This window comes from Dermacentor silvarum, chromosome 2 (assembly GCF_013339745.2).
Source record: "Dermacentor silvarum isolate Dsil-2018 chromosome 2, BIME_Dsil_1.4, whole genome shotgun sequence".
NCBI classification, from domain to species: Eukaryota; Metazoa; Arthropoda; class Arachnida; order Ixodida; family Ixodidae; genus Dermacentor; species Dermacentor silvarum.
In genome coordinates, this window is record NC_051155.1 from 121,919,809 (window position 1) to 121,947,264 (window position 27,456).

General features: G+C 48.7%; 1 protein-coding gene across 1 annotated transcript in view; it reads left to right on the top strand.

The window, feature by feature from the left end:
* LOC119440331 (retinal-specific phospholipid-transporting ATPase ABCA4-like) overlaps positions 1-27,456 on the top strand; it is a 139,998-nt gene that overhangs the window by 44,020 nt on the left and 68,522 nt on the right. Inside the window, exons 8-14 of the mRNA XM_049662870.1 lie at positions 1,606-1,731; positions 4,360-4,477; positions 6,623-6,777; positions 9,001-9,156; positions 22,473-22,645; positions 25,128-25,341; positions 26,503-26,656. Coding sequence (XP_049518827.1) covers positions 1,606-1,731; positions 4,360-4,477; positions 6,623-6,777; positions 9,001-9,156; positions 22,473-22,645; positions 25,128-25,341; positions 26,503-26,656 — 1,096 coding nt within the window. The remainder of the gene's footprint in view (positions 1-1,605; positions 1,732-4,359; positions 4,478-6,622; positions 6,778-9,000; positions 9,157-22,472; positions 22,646-25,127; positions 25,342-26,502; positions 26,657-27,456) is intronic.

The following is a 27,456-nucleotide window of genomic DNA, read 5'->3' on the forward strand; positions in this document are numbered from 1 at the left end:
GCGGAAGCGTGCGGGAACGCGCGCTATCACGGAGAGCGAACGCACTCAATCTGCCACGCGCAAGCAAGGAAGCGGGAGGGGGGGGGGGCGCACTTCTACTCTGCCAACAACCGCGCTCATCGCTCCGCCGCACCGTCTCTTATCTCCACACGGCTCTGACCTTTTTATGCGCTGTGCATGCGCCGCTCAGTTTCTGTTGAAGCGATAGACCGCACGTACCTTCGCCCGCTGCGGCGTATGCGCTTGCTGCCAGCGTTTTGACAGTCGTCTGCATTCATTCAGTGTGATCTATTCATGTTTGTTTGTGCGCGCTCACACCACGCTTGTTCATTCAGTTAGTAAGAGTCGGGCCACATTTTCCAACGCACGCTACACATGCAATGCTGCCCGGATCGGCAGTGCAGCGCTACGGTGTATCCCTTCGCACGCGCTGCCCACGGGAAGCGCTTCTCATCAACACCACCGTTTCACACGCGCCTTCTCGTGGTCATCGAGTCTCTCTTCATGTCGGTCTACTTACGCCGCAGCACAACTGCTTACTTAATCAGCTCATGTTTACTACAATTCATATTGCTACCAAAGCCACTCCCCTTACTTCGTATGACATTGCTGTGTTGCTATCGCATTCATTGCTTCGCCCTTAGGGCGAAACTGTGACATTTTTTTTAACGTCCGGGCTTTCGCCTTGCCTTTGGCGGTGAGACACAAATTGTTCACCACACAGCTCAGTCATATAGCCGCGCTCAGCCGTAAGGACAGCCATGCGCAGCCACATTCGGCCTTGAGAAGGCGCGCGCTCACCCCTAAGCGCACGACTGGTCTCGTGACTTCCATTACTGGACGCGCAGGAGGACAACGCGCATCCAGCCACCATCCTTCTGGGCTCATCCTACCACGCTTTATTTCGCACTTACAGCAATAGGCCGCGTGGGGCGCGATCTTATCACACTTCGACTTTATACGGAACCTCAGGATGACACCAATGCCGACGGCCAAAATTCACCTGGAGTGCCCATATAATTGCCATCGAAAAAAAAAATACTGAAGTACGACGCTCAAAATCCATAACTAATTACCAAAAACAAACATCGCAGTTCTGTGAATTGCATCTGAAACGGACAACTGTTGTAAGACTTTGCACTTTACGTGGAAATCTTACAGCGTTAAGAGTATTTTTTATTGGTGACATACAGTGTTGTAAACTTGAGACAACTTTATTTTTAGTTTTGCAATTTTCTAGAATATATTTTATCGATAGATTAAATTAAAAATGTGTTTTCACCAGTCAGCTGATTCTACCTTTTTTTTAAATGTGCCAACAGCCTAATCGAACTCCGTGCAGTGAATGCTGAGGAACATTATTTCTCCGTTCCCACTTTATTCACATAGGAATTCCTGAAGTACACCATCCTTAAATATAAAACTGTTTGCCTTCGTGAAAGTTACCATGCTACGATTGATAAAAGCGTGCGTGGCGGAAGCCCACTGATCTCTACCTGGCCTGAGAAAAGAACGTGTACAACACGCAGCGGTCAGGCGCCGACTCTGGTGTAGTAAGTTGTTCACTCATTGTGCTGGCAACTAATTAATCAACGCGCGATGCAGATGAACTACTGGGTTCCAGCTGTCGTATCCCTTCAGCCACCGGCCATGACGACGGCCGAGATGCAGAACTTTCAAGAGGAACCGAAGGGCATGCCATTCGCTATAGACATCGTGAAAGCCAGCAAAGTAAGCAGGCTCTATTTAGCACACTTAGTAAGAACGCTAGTACTGTGAATGAGAGGCTGTTGTTTTGACTGAATCACGGTTGTTTTGACTTAATGTTGTGTATGAGCTGTCAGATTAAACTAAGAAACGTGAAGGAAGGAAACTAGGAGGAAGCGTCACCTGAACGTCTCGCGGCTCTTCGGACCTCCACAATAAAAGGAAATGCTTACCAGACAGGGTAATCGAACCTCTGCCTTCGAGCATAGCAGCCCCATGCTCTAACCATTAGGCCACAATTGTATTTAGAGCGCAGCTCTTAGGTGCCCGTTGCTGCGGTTAACGTCGGCATTGTCCCTCGACGTAACCGAGTGCACGAACACAGCGAAAGATGAGAGCGAACGCGGAGCGCAGCGTCGCCATCAAAGACGGCGAGAGCGGAGATAGCGCGAAGATGAAAGTGGAGGAGGGTGCTGCGGAGCCACGAGGGGGAAAGCGGAGGAGGGTATGGCGAAAGCGTGAGAAGAAACGTAGTGCCGCGCAAGACGGACTATGGGTATGATGGCTGCCAGATGGCGCCAGAGTAGCGCGCGTCGTTCGGGTTCGTCGATGCGCTCGCTCGCCTCCACTCCGTTCGCGGGGGCGCGCGCATCGAGCCACTCTACGCATCGTCTGGTCACCAAAGCACTGCATGAGCGGAGGTCTGTCTGCGGCGGCTGCTCTGAACCGCGCTCTCGCCTCAGCCACGCACTGCCTCTTGCGATCACCGGATTAGCGAGGCAGTCGCGCCACACTTCGCTCTGTTTGGTACGGGCCGCACGAGAGAGATTGTCCGCGCCAGCCAATATATCGCGAAATGAAAACGCGTATAGAGTTGAGCTGAAATTTCGCATTAGGACGTATCATAATCGTCGGTGAATTTTCCTCCTTTATTTCCTGTTTTGCTACAATCCTGTTAGTGACCTGACATCACACTCGTATATGTCTTGAGCATCAAACACTGACATAACGTCTTCGTCACAATAAATCGCCTTATACACGTCACACACTTTGACAACCGTTTTCACGAAGTATATTCCTGCACAGATCTTCCTTTATTGTCACGGTGTTTACGCCAAGAGATTAAGCTAGACTGCATGCAGCCCGAGCAAAAGAATACCGTCCATCCGTTGAAAATCACGTACAGGTGCAAAAAAAAAGCGAATGGCACCTTGATGTAAAGGTATGTGTAATATATCCCAAAGAAAATGGCATTATTACAGTCAACGAAAAAAATAAAAAAAAAACGTGCGATCGCTCGCCTACCCCCTCGTCCCAAAGACCGAGATGTTTGGCGCGTGCGTCACGTGCTAGATTCTCCTGTTCTTTTCCCGTGACAGCTCGTGCTTTGAGATGCAGGGCTAGACTGCACAATGTCCGGGACCGGGGCACATCTAGCAGTATTTTCCTCGTGGCAGCTAACGCTACCTAGAAACTTTGCGACGTTGAACCACCTTAATGATCGGTCCAGGTTCATCACGTTGTAACATATCGCCGCTGGAGTACAAATACCATCGTCATTTCAACATGAACTGCACGACATGGACATAGATACCTTACGACTGCATAACGCTTAGTCGCACACAACGTCACAATCTTTGTATCTCGCACTAACGCCCCTTCAATACCTATGCAGAATCCGACAATCGGCATGTCGTAGAAATTCGCGTCGAACGGACGCAGTTGGAATCATGACGTTGCCGCCATACGATCGTCGTCACCGTCGTTGTCATCTTGCCGCGGTCGTCACACAAACTACTCAATTTACACAAAGGCGGTGGTCACCTGCACGTTTTGCGGAACACAATGTCGAATAGCCATCTATCTGCAAAGTTCGTCGCATAACATTGATTGCTACAGTGCGTGTGATCTGTGCAGTTTTTGTTCCTTCCTCCATGACTTGAAGTCAGACGTCAGGCGAATGCTCACTGCATTGTTGGTTACAATGAGTGATACGTAAACTTCGTAATTTCATTTTCCTGGTGGATGCTAAAACGGGCATGCTCTGGCATGGAAGAACACCCCGTCAAGGTAAATGCGGGTAAAATCCCGCTACGTCACGTCAAATGTGGCTGTCCTTTCGGGAGATTGTAAATGTGGCAACGCGAAGAAGTAAAGTAGCAAGACGGGGGACATCGACGCCAAGTTGGACGCGTTAGTGTTGGGAACATGTGGTCCCGGATTCAATGTGGGAGTCGCCAGCAGCAAGTGACTCAGCAGAAGCTATGCCGTATCTGCTGAAAACGATGTCGTGCATGTTCTTACCAGGCTGTGGTGGCCAAATGTCTGTAGGAGAGTATGCAAAAACACTAGAGTACCAAACTTTGAGTGCACTGGTAAGTAAACCTGGGCAGGCAGAGGCGCAGCGCCTACAGCTACGACGTCCTAGATTCAGCGCTGCTTCTGGTAGTTAAAAATCATCAATCAGCATACCCAGCACATTTCACACAACTCCTCTTTTACGGGACTTGCTTCAAGAAATTCTGTCAGAGATTCCTGTATCCGTCCCTTGTGTTGTCTAAGATGTTTGCAGCTTTTCTAGTTCTTATTAGCGGACCCTTTAAAAGGCTCCCTTTTTCTTATACCTAAGCATATTGTTCGAACTGCCTCTAGGACTACAGTGGCCTCAACGCCGTCCAAGACGTGACACTGAGAATCTTCGAGAACCAGGTCACGGTGCTACTCGGACATAACGGCGCCGGCAAGACAACGCTGCTAAACATGGTCACCGGTGAGACCCCAATATTTGGTATAAGGCTTCAGGTGTAGATGCGCGTACACTGGAACGTTGGACATCAAACTGCCGTTGTCAGGGCTGATATTGCACACGCACTGCTTTCACTGTACGGTATAAAATGCTTACTTTGCGCAGCTTTGAGTTTTTAGTGTCCGCTTTTGTTCTATAAAATCGGATTGCGGATATTTTCTTTCTCTAGCTCTTATGGTACTGTCGCTTTTCTGTCAAGGATGCTGCAGCCGCGCACAGTGTTTCCGATAGGAAAGTTACGTGCCCCGGGGTAAACATGACCGGAAGCGGAAAGCTGCCTGTTTTGCTGATTAGGAAATACGCAAACCCACGCTGCTTCAAAGGAGTCTATCATCAAATGTTTATAAAGACAACGAAATAAGCGTGCATTATGTCCCAGCTTTCTGAAGGCCGTGCGCCAGCGAAACCTGCGTTTTTTAGGCGCAGCAAAGAGAAGTCCTAATCGTGCTTGACGACGTGTCGGTGCATGGAAAACTTGGAAGCCACCAAGCTGCCCTTCTTGCCGCCCGACAATACAGCGATTTCCCAGCCTGTTGACCCGGGCGTAATCCGCTGTATCAAGCAGATTTACAGAAAAGTGTCTGCTCCGTAGAATGGTGTTTGCAGCTAGTGGATAGCGGCATAACATACTCTATAGACCTTATGGGCGCCATACACCTTCTGGCCTTCTTCGTCGATGCAGGTTAAGCCTGAGAAAGTGCAAAACTGCTTCGCATGAGCAAAATTTATTGTGCGTGAAGGAGGCAATGGCGACGTCGAAAAAATTGGAGGACGCTTAAGCTTCGCCTTTAAGAGTGCAACGCGATAGCGTTATCGGGCCCCGTTCGCATCGCATTTTTCTTGAGTAGGCTTCACTGTAACACAGAATGTGGGAAAGCCAGCTTACAAAGACCAAGCTTACGCCGATCCTCTTAAAGTCAGCTTCACGTTTAAACAGAAATGCATTGCTGGGAAGACGTTTTTTCATGGGCAATATAAGTTGTCTTATATTAAAATGTGAAGGCCCTAGGACCTTCTTATAATTATTTTATTAATTGTTTGCTATTGCCCCGACGCGCGCGCGTGTCCCAATTTGACCTGGCGAGGCTGCGAGTGCCATCTGGATAGGACTTTCTAAAGTAACCTACCCAAGCGTGCCGCTGTTGGTATGGTATAAATACTGGAAAAAGTGTTTGTGTTTGAGTTTCCTCTCAACAGAATTATGTTTTCTCGTACATTCAAATTACAATCTGATGCCACCATGTCTGCAAGTTGTGGTTAAGTCGTACTTGACCATGTTTCTGACGGTTTCTACTGCGAGGAATTAAATTTTCGTTCACTGACACTTTGCGCCACGCGGATGGCCTGCGCGGTCGCTGTGGTTTGGGATGATTTTCTCCGCCACGGACGCTGACGCTTACGCCAACACCGAATGCCGACGCCGGATTTTCTGCGACACGGGGCCCTGCGTCATTTTAACGCTATCGCACTAAAATGACGCACAAGAGTGCGACAGCAGCATTACAGAGATACTGGGGCGGCATGGCGATGTGAAGCAACTGAATTTTGACGCTTTCCGTGACGTCGGCCACGATGTTGTTACACCTTCGGAGTTTTCGGACAGTGACAGTGTTGCCTTCCTTGCACCTCTCCCAGCGTCTAGCGATAGCGATGATAGCGATAGCCATCACCCACGACGTGGAAGTGGGTGATGGCCATTCCGTATTCTGCGCGCAACTTGCGCTGACCGTCATGAGGGCGTTCGCAGAGAAGCGGAGCCTCATGCAGAAACTGGCTGGCGGCCTTACCGAGTTTGAGGATGCCGTCGTCGCTTCAACGCCGCCACGGCGGCAAGTAAAAATCTCAGATGTTTTACTGCCCGCTCACAAAGAAAACTTGTCTGCGTATGTGTTTGCGTGAGAATTAGGCCGTAGTTCATTTCGGCGGGTAAGTAGCCGCTAATGTGCCATTGTCGGTTAATTAGTACATCGCTTAGTGCGTACCTGAGTCATGTTCCTTGCCAAATACGTATTAACAAGGTATTGCTGTATTTCCTTCAGAATTTTTCCTTCCTTATAAGTCACATCACATCGATGCACATCATATACCAGTCGATTTGCTTATCTCCAGGTTTCACAAAATGCAGCGCGGGCAACGTCATAGTTGGCGGCTATGACATCACGACCTGCACAAGGGACGCCCGCGAGAGCTTTGGTTATTGCCCCCAAAATAGCATACTCTTCAACGATCTCACGGTTGAGGAACACCTGATCTTCTTCGCTACAGTAAGTAAGCTTTGTTGTGGCCTTTAGCGCCTCTTGGTAATACATTACAGCTCACCTCGATAATTTTTTATACTCAACATTCACTTAAGAACAACAGAATGCTGGCAATGTCCCTTATGAAGAAGCTGACTATGTCTATTAATACTGGGCCAAGTAACCCACATTTTAAACAAGCCCCTTGTCTTTAACGTATAGCTTCTTACCGTAACCGGTAAAGGGAGTAATAGAGTAGCGGATCACAACAGGACGAAGCAAAGAAACTTTTAAATTGGAACACACCTTTATTGCTTCGTCAGAAATTGCTGACTTTTGACGCATTAAATGAAGCTTTTCGTTAAATCTGTGAAAGAATAGCTTCTTAGAAGCTTTTGCGGGAGCAACTGTATGGCCGGTATTCAATTCCATTTTCGACAATTTTTCAACGTCTAAAGGTCACACTACAAGTGCGCTTGCTGCCGCGCGAGAGCTCGTGCCCGCGCGTCTTGCGATTTGCCGCGCCTCGCGAGGAATGGCGGTTTCAACCTATGCAAGACTCGCGCCAGCGCACGTCCACTTAGCTCAATTTTCACCTCGTTTCGTATTTTTGTGGTGCAGCCAGAGCACCTATATTCATCTGGAGAATATAGACAGATTTAGAATAGCGTTTGTCGCCTTACGTGCGTTAAGCGCAAGCACCTTTGCTGGACGTATCGGTGTGCGTCCCTTCAAGGCTTTTAGTTTAACGTAAGCGAAAGCAAACGTAACGAAGACGTTAGAAGACAGGGCGCCGTCTGGTGCCTCGTGCCAAACGTACCTAAGCAAAGACAATCCATTAGCAACCATCCCGTTGTTGGTTATATGGACACGTCTCGTTAAGCCTATGGACGCCGGAATCGCAAGACATCTCAGAAATTGGACGTGCTATGCGCGCATAACTAACGTTTTAGGTGAGTTTAGAGAAACCGAAAAATCATTTCAATAGTTGCGGGCGATCAACGCGAGTGAGAGCGTAGCCATCACGAGAATCCCGCTGAAGCGGGAGCCATGGGTGCCGTCATGTTAGACAACGCTATTTCTTAGATATCTGTGCTCGCGCTGCGCTTCGATGCGTACGATCTGGCCTGCACCTTCTGCACATGCGCGAGGTGCGTGGGCTCTATATTTCGCGCGCCGGCACGCGTACACGTAGTTTGGCCTTAAGGGTTGTACAGCCGGCGTCAAAGTTTTACAGAACTCGCAAGGTCCGAAAAACCTTTATTGCCGTGCAGTTTGTGACCGTGGCCAGTAAGATTGAACAACGCTAGGTCATTCACATATGCTACTTCAGACTGCGAATCTGAATCCAGACTGCGGAAATATTCAGCTTTTTCTGAGATCCCGTGGTTTCTAGAGTTGACGCCGATTGTACGCTTCGCTCTTATTGGACACACATGTGTGTAAGCGTACTCCGTTGGTTAGCGCGACAATATCGAAGAATGAGATAAAAATGATATAGTTAAGCAGCTTCTTCCGCATAACGGAGTTACCAGGAACTCCATTGTTGGACAGTGTAAAAACGTTGCAGTGTAGGAAATGATTGTGCTGGCACCGCTCCTTCTCTCATGGCTGCAACGTATAACTTGACGTAATTTACGTGTGTGCAGTATAGAGAAGTCCTGAACGGTTAGCTGTGCCAGGGAATTCAAACGCATCCGTACTGAGTACGGCCCAGCCACGACAGAGCAAACAGTTTCATGCTATTCATGTTGTGCTTTTTTTTGTCCCCTCAGTGGAGCGGCGGGGATAAAGATAGGTTGCGATGTATTGCATGCGACCAAACAAACTTGTGAGAGACGGTTAAAATAGCAACGCGACGGCGAAAGGCAATAGTTGGCAGCAAGGGTTCTGCATTTAAGGATGAGCTAGATCCGAGATACGAGTGGCAACTGTGAATTAATCTGCTCGTGATATTTTGTTAATAGTCAGGGTGTGATATATTATGCCTACTTGAGCAGGATTTCAGACTAATGAAGCCGTGCTAGTTTTGATTCAATTAACTGTTTGTATGCAAATAGTCGCTCGCTCACCACGAGAAAGTTACTGAACGTTGATGACCCTCATATTTTAGCTCATCGCGGTGGTGCAAGCTTTCCGCACATCGGGCTTGGGGTGCTATTCGATTAAAATACTTTAAAACAATTCAAGGAAGGAACAGGGTATTTTCTATCAGCTGCTGCTTTCAGCTAGCCCCTGTGTTTATCACAGGTCAAGGGCACTCCATACAGACACGTGCGGCTGGAAGTGGTCACCCTTCTGCACGACGTAGGCCTCATGCCGTACCGTGAAGATCTGGCCGCCAACCTTTCCCTAGGCCTGCAGAGACGCCTGTGTGCAGCCGTGGCCATTGTGTCCAAGCCAAAGGTAATGTGTTGTTGCGCATTATCACATGCAGGCAACTGTGTATAGTTCTTAGTGAACGGAATCAACCCGAGTAGTTGATTAGGAGCTCTATCATGTGGAAGGAAGCACGACGTGGCACGTAAGCAAGACAGGCACCCGCGCATACTAAAGAGGTGAATTGGAATGCATTACGCGGCGGACACGTGATATGAAATTTAAAGGGACACTAAAGAGAAACAGGAAGTTCAGCTGGAATAAAGAGGGACCTTCAGGAATGCATGCAGTTTTTGTTGGGTGCAAAAATATGAGTCATTAGCGGATAAATTCGTAAACAAAGACCAAATATCTCTTCCTCAATTTCTCTCACCCCATATTTGGCGCTGAAGCAGTGTAGTCACAGATTTCGTTGCTCTCAGCGAATCAGAATGCGCCATGATACGTCACCGCTTGCGTAAACGGCGGAGGCCCTGGGTGCATCATGGCTGCATGCATGGTCGCTGCGTTTGCGTTCGCCGCGATGGATACCGTTGCTGCCGCTGAACCTTGCCACGAAGAGCCCGCCAGGGAAGCAGGACTGCATTTCAGCGATATTCAGTGAAACGGAGCGCGAAATAATCCTCCGTGCTCGAGCGGTAGGTGTTTCCGCGTGCGATGGCGGTGAGCCGCCGGCCGCGCCGGCGGAAAGCAGAGCTTCGTTTTCGTCGACGGAAGGCGAAGCGCCCGGTCCGCCAGGCAACTATGTTCCCGACAGAACAAGCGTAGAAAGTTGCGCACGTACTCGGTATGGTTATTTCGTGGCTTTATTTAATGACATTCAGCACTCACTGAGCCGCCAGTTTGCTGCTGCAGGGGCACCGGTAGGGGGTTTGATGAAGGCCGCATTGAGGGAACAGCTGATCGAGAAAGGACTGGCCTCTAGTGCACGCCAAGATACTTTCCGAGGGCAGGATTATACACATAATCCGAGGGCGAGAAATGCAGAGAGCACACCATCGATTTCTCTGGCTCTTTTGCCGGTTTATCATCGGCAGAGCATTGAGCCATTGCGAACGCTGGGGAGTCGGGGCTCACCGCGCGACACCACATGAAAGGACACAATCGAGTCAACATTGCCGCTGCCACTGAGCAAGCGCCTTCGGCCATTTATACAGCCCTCAACACTACACACACGAGGCATTTTCTGGCTGTTTCCCGCGAAGTCAACGTTTTTCGAGCCACGCAACACGCAACCGAACACCGTAGAGCGGAACAGGCGCGCGCGACGATGCATTAACCGAAAACGAAACTACGAAACTATCATGACCGGATGTATCGCCATGCCATTTTTTCGTATTTATTTTGTGCTAAACTTGTACTTCCTCGCTTGAAACGGGTTAAAAAGTTGGCAGATGCTCTTTATGTACGTTTAAGATGTATTTCATTTTGCGTTTTATTAACAGCGATAAATCGCTCTCGACCAATCGCGACCGGCCTGCATTTGTAATCTATGACGTCACGAACGTGTAGTGCGGGAAATTCGAAGGGGCGTCAGCACCTATCCTTCAGCTTTTCGCTATTTTCTCGCTTATTAAACATCTGTTTGCAGTAAGAATGGTATGGCTGTGATCGTGAAAGGATAATCTACCATTTAAGCTCAACTTCCGGTTTCTCTTTAGTGTCCCTTTAAGCAAGCCTTTCAAGAGCACTGAGCAACTCGCACTTAACGCGCCGTCAGACCCAGTGTTGCCAGGTTTGGCTATATATAGCCAAATTGGGCTACGGGAAAAATTGTTTGGCGTCGACTTGGACGAGTTGGCTATGTGGCTATATTTGGGCTACTGAAAATCTGCGACTTGGCTGTGTTTGGGCTATATGTGGCGCCCTAATCCACGCTCCAGAGGCGGCTCTGATCGGGTAGAAGCAAATCTCGAAGGCTCTGTTTTAGCTAGCTGAGCCGGCCGTGTGTGAGCTAGCTGAGCTGGTGCGTGTGTGAGTGCGCGAAATGACCCCCCCCCCCCCCCCCCCCTTGCCTTTCCTTCCCTCTTAGCGCCGTTGTCTGAGCGGGTGACTTTCATCTTTGATGCACTTAAACTTACACCCCGCTTGACTGTTAAGGACCCGATCCCCGGGCATCGGGATGAACCTGGGAGTAGTGGGTTTTTCACAGCACACTCTACTAACATGGCTATGCTCAGGAAGGGAGAGCAATAACATAGGGTCGGGGCCGTCGGGCGATCGTGGCGCCGACATGAAAGAGGGGAAGCACTGGCGGACGACACGCTCCAGTGTGTTCATGGCCATGTCTTCCGGATGAAGTATCACACCAGGCACAGCTTTCGACCTATTCCACGTTTCTGGCGCGAAGATTTACTGATATTTTCCTTTTCCTGCTAGATGAATTTTTCTTCGTGCTTAGATTCGAGATTCGTTTCGATAGGTTGGACGTAAGATCGGATCCTTCTCAGAGAGGAGAATCCAAACATGGGGAAGTGGGCCAAGTATGCGAGAACGTATAAAAAAGAATGGAAGCAAGACCCCGAGCCAAAGGTGTGTTCTGGTGCTTTTACTTCTAGATGGTTTGCCGCGAAGACATCAGCGCACCACGTCACATGAACTTCACCCACCGTGTTAGCTTAGCTTGTGAGGTGTCGTGCTGCTGGCTCGAGGACGCGGGTTTGATTCCCAGCCACGGCGGCCGCATTTCGATCAAGGCGAAATGCAGGAACACCCGTGTCCTTAGGTGTACGTTAAAGAAACCGAGGTGGCCAAAATTAATCCGGAGTCCCCCCTGCGTCATGCCTCCCAATCATATCGTGGTTTTGGCACGTAAAACTCCAGCAATAATTAGTTTTAGAATAGGGGCCTCAAACGTATTGGGGCCCCAAAGAAATAGCGTCGAAGCCACTGCGCATGTGCAAGACGGAAACTGTGTTTGGGTTTAGCGTCGGGCACGCTATTTCATCGATTTAGTGGGAGCCCAAAAAGCTGCCCCAAAAGCTTTCGTCAACAAACATGGCGGCGCCCATCAAAGCGACGGCTCTAACCTAGCGGAAAACTGGGCTTGATTCGTGGTAATGCGTGAAGTTCCTACGCTAGAAGAAGTGATTGCGATTATCGCTTTCTCTCAACTAACATGTGTAATGAAGATTGTATGATTCCGAATTCAATTGTCGATTTCATGGCTCGTAGGCCTATCACGGATTGACTTGGCTGGGTGAACGTGCGTCAAGTTGGTTACTCAAAACTAAGGGCAACAAGTTGCATGCGGCTAATAGAATAAGTTCTTAAATGTAATTAAAGACGAAAACATGAAAGTCTAAATTACCTTTCCTTTCATATAATTCTATATTTTATTTTAATATTTATAACAGCTTTTCTTTGACGCCGTAGTGACGCTGCAAACGCAACACGCTATCGGCAAACGCAAAACGCCTATTCCGAAACTTTCCTGCATGCCCCAATGCGAACAACCGCAAAGCTCTCTGGAGCCCCAAACTTTAGAGGGCCCCTATTCTAAAACTTTATTAGCCATCAACATGGTTTGCTTTTTGACAGTAACCGCTTTTCACAGCATTACCACTGTTATCAATTTGTTGTTTACCATTGCTCTTTGTGTGCCGTCGCGCCTTTTACCATTTCGAGCGCGTTAGTTCCGGACGTGCTCGTCGCCGAAAACGACTGCGCGCTTCTTACACTAGTGTGCCGGTTTGCGCAGTAATCCTTTAAAACTCCACTTACACCGATTGAGACAGTGAGTGGTATCTGTTGCCTGTCCCTTTTCTTAACGCATGTCCTTGGCGGCCAGGCAGATGTAAATTGACACTCTATAGGTAGTGTGTGTCCCAGCTAATCCGGGCCAAGCTAATTAAAAAAACGAGAAAACAAGATAGGACGATGAGAAAAATAACGCGAGATATCATAGCGCGAAAGACTTGTTTTAGCTCATCAAAAAAGAAGCCGTGAGCACGTCGCCGGTTCAGATCGCTGGACAGCTGAACTTCTTCGCCGTAGGCAGAGATAACCTGAGAGATCGATGACGCTAAACATTATTTTTTGTTCACGACAGCTAAAAGGCACAGTTCGTAGTTAATATTACTGTAAATAACTAATAATAATAACTTAGTACTATCTGTCATAAAATAAAAGCACTGATTTCGCCCTCTGCAGCGATTAACTGGAACTTTAGAGCTTCCGGGGCCAACCAAAAAGTGTTCTGTGCAAGCTTGATGTCGCTGTTGTTGATGTAAAGGGCCGACCGTCACGGCGGCATGGACACATTTTGTTACGACGGGTTGTGCAAAAAAAAGGATTGCCGTAGTCGAATATGAAAATGTATACACAAATAAAATTGCTAGTAAAAATGGGTACATTTGGCTACGAAATATTTTGCACTTTTTTTCTGTTTGACTACATTTGGGCTACAACTTCTCTAGAATTTGGCTACACCGCCTCGTCCGACCTGGCAACACTGGTCAGACCGTGCGCTGGAGGAATCATAAAACAGTCGCAGTTTCTGCCGAAAGGCGAGATGCATCCATTGCGATAGCAAATCAGTAGACAGTTAAACGAAGCAAGGATATTAGTTTTATCGTCCGTATAAACTTGCACACATTCGCTTACTAACTAAATAGACAAGCACGGTGTCACGCGCGCACAGGTAAACAAGAACACATCTCGATCAATGACCGCAGAAACTCGCTGTGAAAACGCCGGACTGAGAAAACGCGCCAGCATCAGCGGTCAAATTGACCTTCGCGCTATCTCTCGTCTCGATTCAACGCGAACGAAACGTCAAAAACACAGCGCATACGAAGCTACCGGCACTCGGCGCATGCACTTCGCCCACATCGCAAATCGCTTTCAAGATACGGCACCCGGCCACGCGGTCGCGCTGTGAGCAGCAGCCGACGGAGCAGAACGCACCCCACCCCCTGACCTTCCACGGTCGATTCACATAGGTCGCGAAGCTTCGGGCGAAAAGCGGTTCAGAACAAAGTGTCACCGACATCAGCAAGGGTGGTTATGGGAGCAGCGATTGAAGCGCGCCTATGTTTGGAGGGAACAGACATTGGGAAATAAAAAAAAGCGTTTTATAATTAAAGAGAGACACAGAGATTCATTCATCGAAAATAAAGTTCCTAATCAATTTGATATACGCATGGCGAGAAAAGAAGTGACAATTCTGTTTCACTTGATCATTATCAATAAATACCTTTTTTCAGCGCCCACCGCAAGAGCGCCCATCGATAGCGGCGGGCGTTCACGTCGCTATCACTTGCAATGCAATGCAGCTCTTGAAGTGTGCAGAAAGGCGCGCTCGTAACGCTCACCTGTTGCAATACGCCTCCCTCACATGTTGTTGTTTTGCTTGTCGACGTTTGCCTAAATTTGGTGACGCGGGTAGTTTCATTGTTTCTTAACCTGTTCAGTCAAAAGCAGCAAGTTGCGACCGCCAGATAATAATTGTTCACTTTAGTTGTTTTCGTGCGACAGCGCTTGCCGACGGGCTTCGCGTCCGACGAAAGGACGAGCACTCTACGCCCAAAGCGTTCGTTGGCCTCCAAAGAAAGTATGTTTAGTGCAGGGATGCGATTTCGACACCCGTACGGCAGACCTTTCCCTGCCTCGCTTTCCGTGCCGAAAGCTCGGAACGCCCACCAAGTCGTATGGCGGGGCATTTGAATATACAGCTGTAACGGCCGGCCTCCGAAAACTAATTTCGCGCCTTTGAGAACAAAATGACGTCACTTCTGTTTTTAACGGATATGACGCGACATTATTTTTTCTTCTGCCGGAAGTGTTCCCTCCTCACACAGATGGCGCTAAGCCCCATGAACCGCCGATGATCCGCCATGTTTTGAACGTCTGGGCTTCTATGGAAGCTTCGCTACCAGGTATATCTACCTTGGTCCTTCTCCATCGCCTCGCCCCCGTGCCTCGCGCGCGAAGGAAGTACGCACGCTTCCGGCCTGCCTTCCTCGCTCATGTGTGCTGCATTGAGCCTCGATTGACGGCTCACCCTCGTATGCGTTCACTCGCACACGCAGCGTACGGTGCGCGGCGACGAATTTTATAGCCGTTGGACTTCATACGGAACCTCACGGCGACGGCGATGACGATGTCGACGGCAGAAATGCGCTTGGAGTGTCCACATTGCTACACGCTTGTACACAGGTGCCATATACTGAAAGGAATCGCGGACGACGCCTTCAATTTGCTCGTCTATAACGACGTTTCTACTGTCGAAGCCATCGTCAAAGAATGCCGCCGCTTCGAGGTATGCCAAAAGCCGCCGCGGGGTCCCACAGTTTTACCGGCTCCCAAACACACCTGCCACGTCCTCTTACCTCCGATCTTGCCGCCACACGAACATTTCAAGAGAACGTCACGCGTATCGTTCACCGAGTGCTTGAAGCGGCCGAATCCGGCCCCACTTTACCCACGACCACTTGACGGTACCTTTGATCAAGCGCCCCCATCCATTTCCGTTATTCAAGCAGTTGTGCGGCAAGAAATTGCAAACCTTGGCATCCCTACCGTGTGAATGGGTCCCGCCACAACCTGCCCTGACCAGTATTTCGCTTCCAGACCACGCAACCCTGCTGAATGGCCAACGCCAGACGACAAACCGATGTGCTTCCGCTGCCACAAGTTGGTCATGTAGCCCGCCACTGCCGCACCCCCTGGATGCCGCCATACTGGAGCTCATTCCCTGCTCCTCGCCGACGCTCGCCGTTATTCACCTCGCCGTCTGTACCCTACTTCTGACGCCCCTTACAGCCGCTCCTCCGTGCGATCGCCGTCGCCTCAACGCCGTTGCTCCCCGTCACCACAACCTCGCCGCTTTTCCTCGCCAACCCCCCGGACGGAAAACTAGGTCATGCAGCTCTTGGAGGCAGTGCTGCATCACGTTCGTCCTGTCCAAATCCTTCGTTGACGCTCCTCACGAACACGAACCTAATTGAAGTAGACGTAGATGGTGTTCCGTTGACGGCATTGGTTGATACTGGAGCCCAAGTATTCATAATGAGCGCTAACCTATGTCGTCGCCCGCCACCACTCGAGCCTTGCGCGTCGCCGATGGCGCCACTGTTGCCGTCAGTGGTATGTGCACTGCTCGCATAGGAATTGCTGACCGCCAAGTTCCAGCCCTGTTCACCGTGCTGACAAGTTGCCCTCATGACCTAATCTTCGGGCTCGACGTTCTGACGACGCATTCTGCCCTCATCGACTGTTCCGCCGGTACGCTGTGCCTCGCGAGCTTCCTCTTATTTCAGACATTCGCCCCGACCATGATGACATCTTGATGTCCTCCTGGCGCGCCACATCTCTGTGCCACACTCCGTCGTACCCTTGCCGCTAATCGGATGTGCCTCCCCGTTATCAATTTTGGCTTCAAGAATCAAGTGTTACCTGAAGGCATAGCGGTGGCCATACTCCGGTCAGTGACAGACGACCACGTCACTGCTTTAGCAGCCGATGCGTCTCTAGATACTCCTGATTACCCGCAGGACGCCATGGACGTCGACAGCACATTACGTCCCATGGTCGCTCCGGACCTCGCACCTGCTCAAGCAGCCGCCCTATATCGCCTTTTGCTTTCCTACCGCGACATATTTGACACTGACAATCGACCACTGGGTGAGACGTCTCTTGTAAAGCATCGCATAAACACTGGTGATGCTGCTATCATTCACCGTCGACCGTATCGCGAGTCCACGGCAGAAGCGACAAGTTATTCAGCAGGAAGTAAACAAGATGCTCGCCAAAGGCACTGTTGAGCCCTCGTCTAGCCCTTAGGCATCGCCGGTCGTGCTCGTCAAAAAGAAAGATGGCACGTGGCGTTTCTGCGTTGATTACCACCACCTGAACCGAATCACTAAAAAGGACATTTACTCTTTACCACGAATTGACGACGCTCTTGATTGTCTTCACGGTGCCAAATACGTTTCGTCCATAGACCTTCGATCTGGTTATTGGCAGATTTCCGTAGATGAACAAGACCAAGAAAAGACCGCTTTCGTCACCCCAGATGGCGTCTACCAATTCAAAGTTTTGCCGTTCGGTCTACGCCATGCCCCCGCCACGTTCGAACGGGTGATGGACTCTCTGCTTCAAGGTTTCAAATGGTCAACTTTGCTTTGTTACCTCGACGACGTCCTTGTGTTTTCTCCTACATTTGAGACGCACCTTGAGCACGCCGCATCTATCCTTGACGTTTTCCGCAAGGCTGGGCTCCATTTAGACTCATCGAAGTGCCATCTTCAGGCGCCGATATATTACACTGCTTGGCCATGTCGTCGATGCTTACGGCGTAAAACCGACCCGGAGAAGCTTCGAGTAGTAACGGCTTTTCCTATACCTCAGTCTGTCAAAAACGTCCGGAGTTTTGCGGGGCTCTGTTCGTATTTTAGATGGTTCGTGAAAGATTTAACAGCAATCGCTCGACCACTAACTGAACTTCTAAAGAAAGACGTGCCTATAACCTGGGGTTCCCCTCAGGCTGGCGCGTTTTCACGCCTTATCACAGATCTCACCATTCCACCTGTCCTGGCCCACTTCGACCCATCCGCACCTACAGCCGTCTTAGCGCAACTCCATCATGGACACGACCGTGCATTATAGCCTACGCTAGCCGGCTCCTGACAACTGGAGAGCGCAACTATTAGATTACCGAGCGCGAATGGCTTGCTCTTGTCTGGGCTGTTTAAAAGTTCCGCCCATATTTATATAGCAATCCATTCTCAGTAATAACAGACCATCATGCACTCTGTTGGCTTTCGTCGATCAAAGATCCTACTAGCCGGCTCGGTTGTTGGGACCTCCGACTACAAGAATATACCTACACAGTGACTTACAAGTTCGGACACCAACACCAGGACGCAGACTGCCTCTCTCGCTACCCAGTCGAAGACCCGACCGCTACGTCTGATACAGATACCACGCCAGCGTTCTCTGTTTTCCCAATGCTCCATGTCGCCGACGAGCAGCGCCGTGACCTGTCCTTGCGTATCATCATTGACCGCCTGGAATGGTCACTTGCCGATAGTTCCCTTCGCTTATTCATGCTTCAAGATTGCGTACTCTACCGCCACAACGTTCACCCATGGCCCAGCATTACTGCTTGTGATCCCTAAACACCTTCGCTTGGCTGTTCTCCACGAACTTCACGACCTCCCTACTGCCGGCCACCTCGGTGGGTCACGCACCTACGACCGGATCCGCCGGCGCTTCTTTTCGCCAGGGCTCGCTCCGTTCGAAGAGATGTAGCAGCGTGTGAGAAATAATGCCAGCGACGCAAGACACCATCAACGCTCCCTGCCGGGTACCTTCAACCACTCGACATTCCCGCGGAGCCATTCTTTCGGGTTGGTTTGGACTTACTTGGCCCTTTTCCTCTATCTATTTTTGGGAACAGGTGGATCGCTGTGGCCGCGGATTACGCCACGCGCTAGGCCATCACCCGAGTGCTTCCTACAAGCTGCGCCACAGATTTCGCCGATTTTCTTCTACGCGACATGATTTCATTACATGGAGCTTCCACGACAACTTCTCACACACGGTGGCCGGACATTCCCATCAAAAGTTATCGACGAGGGACAAGCTATCCACGGCATACCATTCGCAAACAAATGGCCTCACGGAGCGTCTGAATCGTATTCTCACAGACATGCTCGCGAAGTGTGTCTCTTCAGACCACACTGACTGGGACCTCGCTCTACCGTTTGTCACGTTTGCGTATAATTCCTCGCGCCACGACACAGCCGGTTATTCCCAATTTTGCCTCCTGTTCGGCCGAGAACCAGCACTGCCCCTCGACACAACCCTCCCTGTTCACACGGCACCGACCAGTGAATATGCACTTGACGCAATCACCCGCGCTGACCACGCAAGGGAAAGTGCCCGTGACCGCCTTCTGAACTCCCAAGACAGTCAAAGGCGTTTGTACGACCGGCGACCCCAAGACGTGCACTTCCCGCCTGGTTCTTTGGCGCTTCTGTGGTCTCCGTCGCGTCAGATCAGCCTGTCAGAAACACTGCTATCTTACTAGACAGGCCCATACCGAGTGCTTCGTGCCGTGACTCCCGTCACCTACGAAATAGGCCCTGAGGTCCCATCTGCTTCCCAGTCCAGTGATATCGTGCACGTTACACGACTGAAGAATTATCACCCTCCCAGTGATGACATTTAGACGCTCCGAGACGTCGCTTCTGCCACCGGGGGATTATGCTACACGCGTGTTGTATTTAGTCGTTTGAACGAGGCGTGCGGGCGCTATCACTCGAGCAAAAAGGAGGAACAACGAACTGGGCTCGCGCTGTGAATTCAACCGGTCAGCGCTGTAACCGCTGCTGTAAATATAATCTGTAAATAGTTTCTCGTTTAATTGACTCGCCCTTCGCGTAACAATTTAATTGCTATCACAATAAAATGCCGCTAAGATGGATCCTCAGCAAAGAAAAGTTGGCAGAGCGATGTTGTGTATGTGCCGAAAGTGCTCGATAACGTTATACTGCCATGCAAGAAGTTTTATACGCAAATAAATCCATGCTCCTCAGCAGCTCCGAGTAGCCAGTGCCAGAGTGATCGGGGGGCAGCCATTTTATTTTCCTTTCCGAACGGGGCAGTCTCCGGCTATTTAGAAAGAAATTCAGTTTAGTTCGGCATATTATTACGTCTTTATCCCGTTCACGTCACTTTAACGCGGTGACGACAGGGGAAGTGGGCGCAGCCCGAAAACCGTTTGACCAATAGCTATTGGTCAAACGACGCCTTTTTCGCTGGTGGCGAAAAAAGGCGTCGAATCATAAATTATTATTTTATTTTCATTCAGTCTAATCATGGATGTCTGTGCGCACATATCATATCATTAGGGGCGTATTCGTGGTTTCCGTGACGTCACGTCACAGACAGGCGCAGTGGGTGTGGCCCAAAATTTTTTGACCAACCGTCGAGGGGCTGATTACAAAATTGGAATAGAAAAGCTTGTAATAGCTTTACGTTATAGCGCCCCTGGACTCTCAAGATGCGAGACAACCCTGCTTTGTCTGCTATGGTTGGGGATACCATTTAGTCGTATGCCTTCTGGATTTTGATGGCCAACATTGCTATGTGCTATCGATGACTGCAAGAATATTTTTAAGGACTGATCTGACTTGGGTTGATTGGTACGTAATTTTTTGAAACGCTCACGTTAATCAGGCTGATTGACGGATGCGCTGCTACCACATTTTAAGGGCGAAGCACTTTAGGGGCCCGGGCTGTCGGCGTCTAATGTGATGTCAAGTCGTCGTGGCCACACACGAAAACAAGATGTGCCGAAAGACTCGTGTCTCGTTCACTTGATACGTACCAAAATTAGCATGGAAGGGTACGAATGTATGAATAACATAACTGATTGGTCATCACATCAATAACATTACGTGCTCGTCAGTTACGTCACGATTAACGATAATAAAATTACGTGTGGCGCATAGCCGCATTGGATACGCGGGTATGAGCCAGGGATGTGCGGGAGTTAGCAGAAGCCCGCTAAACTGCTTTCGAAACGCCAGTCTGGTACCAGAGCAGCGCAAGAGAGTGCGCCACCACCGCACAAGCGCTCGCTTCCTCCTCACTTGTGCAAGAATAGCACAAGAATAACACAAGGGAAACACCGGTGCATCACTGCTTTGCCCTTCCCCAGGTTCCACGTGAGTGGAGCTGCATTAGCGCTGGATTTGAAATACACAAGCGAATAATTTAAGCATAATTGGAGCTACATTAAGCACATGATTTGAGCATGGTTTAAACTACGCACGCGCAGGATTTTCTGTAGAACTTTCGATAGCTGCCTTTTACAGCAAAGCTGTTAAGGGCTAGTTCCCCCAGGATCGTGCCGGCGTGTAGAAAAAAAAGTATGATCATCAGTCTTTCGGCTTCATGCGCGTAGCGGTTTCCCGCCAGTTGCGCCTTAGCACTGGTCTGAAAACTGATGACTAACATGACTGCTATGTAATGACCTCATTAATATCACATGCTCGTCACTTATGTCACGATTAACGATAGTAAAATCTGGTGTGGCGCATACCCGCGCATACCTACGAGAAAGAAAGAAAGAAGCAAAGAAATAAAGAAAGAGAGAAAGAAGGGAGGCAAGAAAGTGATCACGTGTGGCTCATACCCGTGTTGGGTATGTGTGTAAGAGCCGCCGAGAGCAGGAGCAGGAGAGCAGCCACAGTAATCCTGACGCTGCCGTGCAGTGGGCTGCACTGCTGCACGGCACGGCAGTGTCAGGATCGCTGTGGCTGTGGCTGTGGAACGCTGTGGCTCATGCGCTAGTCTGTGACGATGGGTCGGACTTGGCGCAGCAAATGCACTACTTGGCCATCGCGCCGGGCGAAAACACGACGCCGCTATCCTTGCTTTTTAACGAACATGCCGAAGACTCTCAATATAATCAATAAGGATAATATTGATTACTATAGCAATATTCACTACATCAGACACACCATAGTCACAGAATCGCTGGCTTCCATCTTCACAGTAGTGGAAGGGCTCTGAATTTTTAACCATTGTTGCAGCTCCATGTTGCATGCGCTTCTATACTATACATATGCTTGATTCCTTCAAGTAGCCTAATATGTTGCTATCCCTGCAAAAAATCTAGATGGCTGTAAGTCTGCACTGCATAAATGTACCTTTACTGTGTTTGGTGTTGTCACGTGGTGCGAGTTCTTATTTCAGAAAAATATTGAGTACACATACTTGAATGGGCTCATTAGAGGGTTTAGAAGCGTGGCTGGTGACTGGCGCCTTGTATTGGTGACCGACTACTTTCGCAACTGATAGTTTTTGGATGCTGACCCCACCAGTCGTCTCAGCTGAGGGCAACGCCAGTGTTAGATTCTTGAGCACGACAGACTTGTGTAGATGGCTAAATATTCCTGATATAATTGTTCGTTGGAGTCGCCTTGTAAAGTAGTAGTCTCGATATTTTGATATAGTTGAACCCTGTTTTGCAACTATTTGTCTCTTTCTCGCTGGTGGCAACTCGCTAACATTTAATCTCCCACTGCAAAAACAGAGCAATTGGCGTTGTGAAGGCGGCTCAAGAGGCGCATGGGATGTTACGAACTTTCAGCCACCGCAGAGGTTTCTGCCATTCTACGAATGATAGCGAGGTCGCAAGTTAAATGCGGCCATGAGATCTTCACGATTTCGGGAGCGAATTGCAAAGAAATAATAGCACATACATTATCAGACGAAATTTACCGGAGCTCTTTAACGCCGTAGGTCTAAGTTAGCATAGGTGTTGTTTCGGATGGTTAAAGCCTATCAATAAATGGGCACTAACGCGAGACAAACCGCACCCGTAGGTGGTCATACTAGACGAGCCCACGGCCAACATGGATCCGGAAGGCCGTCGTGAGATGTGGGAACTGCTCCTCAAGATACGCCGGAACTGTTCCATCTTCCTCACGACGCAGCACCTGGACGAAGCGGACGTGCTGGCTGACCGGATCATCATCTTGGCGAGTGGCCGTGTCCGGTGCGTGCAAGATTTCTCTCTCTGAGGCGGCAACCACGTGAAGCCCACATCTGTCGTATTTCGCCACGCCGTAATGTGCATCTGCTCGGGGTTTGCACATTATAATGAGAGCATGCTTGGATTCTAGGGTGGTTATTACCTTAACTAATACCCAACTATGGCCGCAGCGATTCACTGTCCATGGTGTGTGGTGTGAGACATACATGCACCAGTGCCAGATTGATAAGTGCTGATGCTGTTGCGTCTGGTGCGAATCCCTCGCTGATATTCACGTCGTCAGTGGACACTGTGAAAAATTAACTACATCTAAAGCTTCTCAGTTTGACTTTATAACTAACAGTTTTAATGCTATTATCTTTTTAGGGTACTTGGCGCACTTACCGGGGTCTGACTGTCGCCCTGCCTATTTATCTGTCTGTCTGTCAACTGTGTATCTGTGTCTCTGACCATTTTGCCGTCAACTTGGGACACCGAGTAGTCCATGGTCTAAAAGTTAGCACATCTGGTGAGGTAACAGCGCTCGAAACCAAACGTCGAAACCACTTGGGTCGCTGGGTACATGGCACTTGGTTTGTGACGCTCTTCAATGAACCTCTTTAACGCCCACTTGGCAAGGTATGTGGCAGCGGGTATATGTGCCACTGTTCAATAAACTTATTTGATGCCATTTTGGATCACATGGGTATGTGCCACTAGGTATGTGCCGCTCTCCAATCAGACACAAAAAAATCGAAGGACGCTTAAGCTTCGCCTTCATGAGTGGAACGCGATAGCATTCAAAGATCCTTGACTGTTTCTCGCACATCCCGCCAACTGCAGCTTATGTAGCTGCGATGTTTACCGGGAAAGGCTGGCGGTGAACGCTATGCACGAAGGCGCGCTTTCTGGTAGAAATGCGGCCTCTTTCGTGGGCCGGCCTTCTTTTATTGTTTGCACCTTTAATATTTCAGCCTGAGAAGATTTAGCATAGAAGGCTTGCGCTGTTGGTGTTTTCGTTTCATGACAATTGTTTGTGGGCTGTCACCCTCAGAATTCCGAGGAATAGCTTTGTAAAGAATGCAAGACAAAGTGTGAGTAAATTTAGTGGTAAAATATATCTGGAGGGTCTGCGTGGTTGGGGATGATTTTCTCGGCTGCGGGCGGCATTGCCGACGCTAACGCCGGATTTTCTGCGACACGGGGCCCTAAACGCTATCGCGTTGAAAGACCTTTAAAATTTCTCCGGCGCTCGGAGAAATCGAACCCGCGCCAAGCTCGGACTAGGTGGCGCACCTTGTGTAGTGAGACTGCACAAAAAAAAAAAAAAAAAAAACACAAACAAGCCCAGGGACCGACTCGGCACGTCGTCATGGTACTGGCGAGATCTCGACCCCACGAGACCCGTACAGAGTGTACGCCATCCAGAAGCGTTGGAATTCAAATAATATGGAAGGAACAACTAGTCAGTACTCAAAATAAGGGAAAGGCGATTAGGGTATTGACGGAAGAAAAGCAGGGAAGATATAGAACCGGAGTCATTGCAAGTGTAGGTAATGTTACAGTGTAGTGATAGAGGCTTTAAATACGAAAGATCGAGATCAGATAGGCAAAAAGGCTAGATAGCGATACATTTAGTAAATCCTGATTCAATCAAGCAGGCAAGGGAACGTTTGTCTCCGCCTCGCTTCAAAGGCGATGCCAATAAACATCATCATCGTCGACTCGCTGGAGAGGAGCCGGGCTCCATACACGTTTCAGCGTTGGCAATACGGTGTGTCGCTACGTTTATTGAATTTTAATCGCATTAATGTAAACATTCATCGTGAAATTCATCACAACATTCATCGTGTTGGTAAGGGCTCTTTTCTGAGGCCGGTCGCCTTCACTTATAATATATTCGACATGAAGATTGGCTGGCATGTGCTCGTAAGAACAATTGTAGCATGCGCACTTTGTGAATATGGTCATAGCCTTTCTCTTTTAATGACTACGAAGAGTTTTCGCGTTGGTGTTGGCCTATGGGTGTATATATGAATGTACAGAAGCAGACGTCAGTCGCAAGCGCAGCGATATGTCGTCTCCTCGCTTTGTGTGTCTCCTCTTAACCTGCGCTGTTGCCTCGTCACCGCATTCAAAATAACTTATGATGGAGTACGTTCTCTGTTCTTGTGCCCAAGGGAAGATCGCTTGAGAAATTTGCGAGCACTCTCTTGGACTTTAGAGTGATGACACAAAGGCAACCTTTTGAAGAAGCAAAATCAAACTTAATGCAAGCGCTTAAGTTCGATTGGCTGTAGAGCCAATTAGATAAGATAATAACTAACCAGCACGGTTTGTGGCCGAGCCACTAATCAGCTGGTCGAATTAGCGCTCGGCTGTCTTCGGGGAAAGACGGAGTGACTGCCTGGTTGATCGATCAAAGATTCAGTTGATTTAATAGCTGATTAGATGCATGTCTGACTGTAGTTTTTATTGACCATTTTGTTGATCTGCTTATTCTTAGGTGTGCCGGCTCCCCGGCATTTCTGAAACAGCGCTTCGGCACCGGCTACCACATTATTGTCAACAAGATGTCACAAGAATGCGACGTGATAACTATTGAGACACTGCTCCGCAAGTACGCGCCTAAAGCCAGGCTAGAGAGTAACTCGTACAACGAGGCCGTCTTCCTCTTGGGACAGGTTGTCTCTACGCGTCTCACCGTCACCATGTTCAAGGTAACTCATGCGGCAACAAATGACTGTGAAAGTTCGCCGCTTTTTTATTTGAATATATATGAAAGTGGTGAATGACTGTGAAGGAAAATCTGATCGTATGAGCAGTGTTGGACTACCGCCAGATGTCAGATAGAAGCCACTGGCCGATTTCAAAGTTTGAAACTGATGAACGCGCACATGTCTATACTGCGGTATCTTCAGAAGTTTGCTTTTACTAGAAACAATCAGTAATTGATGTCTAAATAGAGTGGAGTATATGATCAGAAATTCCGAGGTTCTCGCAAAGAAGCACCTTAAATTCAGAATACGGCTGGCAAGCATGAGTGGCTATGGAAACACTGTGAAATAGTGTAATATCAGTTGAAAATTACGTTAAATTCTTAAGCTGTCTGTTAAATTTAGCATGAAGAAATACTTTAGTACATTGAAATACTTCTCGCAACACCTGTTATTACATAAACATAATGCTCGTATGCCACGATGTAACATGGCTTAGGGAATCAGCTGCGACAGCCGTGCTTTGTGTGAATTGCTTATGATCACGATGATTCTAATCTAATAAATATAAGAAACAAGCGACCATTACAGAGTGGTAACGGAGAAACTAATGTAATCGATTATGTTAATATTCACGAAAGACCAAAGGCGCCCTGCCAATTAGAGAGACAGCGGCCGAGAAACACTAATGGACTTTCGTCTAGGCAGGACAGTCACTGAACAAAGCACATACTATAATGAAAATAAGAAAAGTAGGAACGTATACTAATTTTAAACGTATAAAAATACGGCGAAAAAAAACAATGTTCATTTATCGGCTATAATAGGTTCTCCTTTCCTCGAAGGCAGATGATAGTCAAATGTGATGTTTTTTCTCGACTTTATTGCATCCCACTTTACCTTCTCTCTTCGTCGCGTTGCGATGATTATCACAGTCCGTTTTCTGTGGATAATGCTCACTGGACCAGCTCTTGCGTGTATTGAAGTGATTATTTGGTTTAGAAACACATGCAAGTTCTGTGCTTTCTCCATTGGTCTTGCACCGCGCTGCCTTTTGACCTGTTCCGAAATTTATTGTGCACCAAATCGCTGAACTTTCAGCATGCGCATTTAGAAATCTCTTATTGGTGGCATGAAGAAAGAAATTACATCTCTTCGTTTCAGGATTTAGAACAGCGCAGCCAGGAACTTGGCATCGACACCATTGGTGTCAGGGTGACCTCGCTAGAAGACGTGCTCTTGCAGGTCAGCGAAGACCATCACGATCAGAAGCACATTGGGTTTGGGGAGCAACATGCCTCTGGGATTGAAACCAAGGGTAAGCTCGTATTTTTTTTTTTTTACTTTTCGTTCAAATGTTCAAATAAGAACATGAGCACGTTACGTACGCTTCGTGCACTGTTCATGCGATGGTGGCGACACGGCACTACGGGGCACGTGCAACGTGACATCATATGAATTAGTAACTGGCTACACGCTGCAAAACAGCACAGGAGCTCTGATAGACGTCATAGAAAATTAGAAATGTAGCACAAATGGAATAGTTTAACGGAATATAATTCTCGGTACACGAGATCTTTTGAGTGCTACCCTCACAAGAACGCGGTCACCGTGGCCAGGGCCCGAACCTATGACATTTTGCACAGAAGCACAGCTTTCTAACACGAAAGAATCAGCTGCGTCGCATATCTCTCAATATACCGAGTGTTTCGGTTCGGAGCGCTAGGTTACGACAAGGCGACTGTAAAACTCGCCGCAAGATCAATCTCGAGCTCTCAAAACGACCAGTAGAACATACCCTAAAGGTTCGTCCCTTGTAAGCTGGTTGTTCGCTGCATGTATTTAGGTGCACAGCATTGACCAGGAGTTTCCGCAATTTCTGGCGGCGCTTGCAGTTCTGTTGTTCAGAAATATAGGGGGTGGTGTGGTCTCAGGATTATATATTGTTACAAGCACGGGGAAAAGGGGTTGATTTAGGCATGCGAGAGCAGGAACAGCAGGCTACGAACAGCAGGAATGGCCACTGCACAGTCGTCGTTTTTCTCTTCCTCCCTCCTTTTGATCCGCACGTCCCTTTTACGCGCTTGGACACAACATCTTTCTAAACAAGTTCGAGGA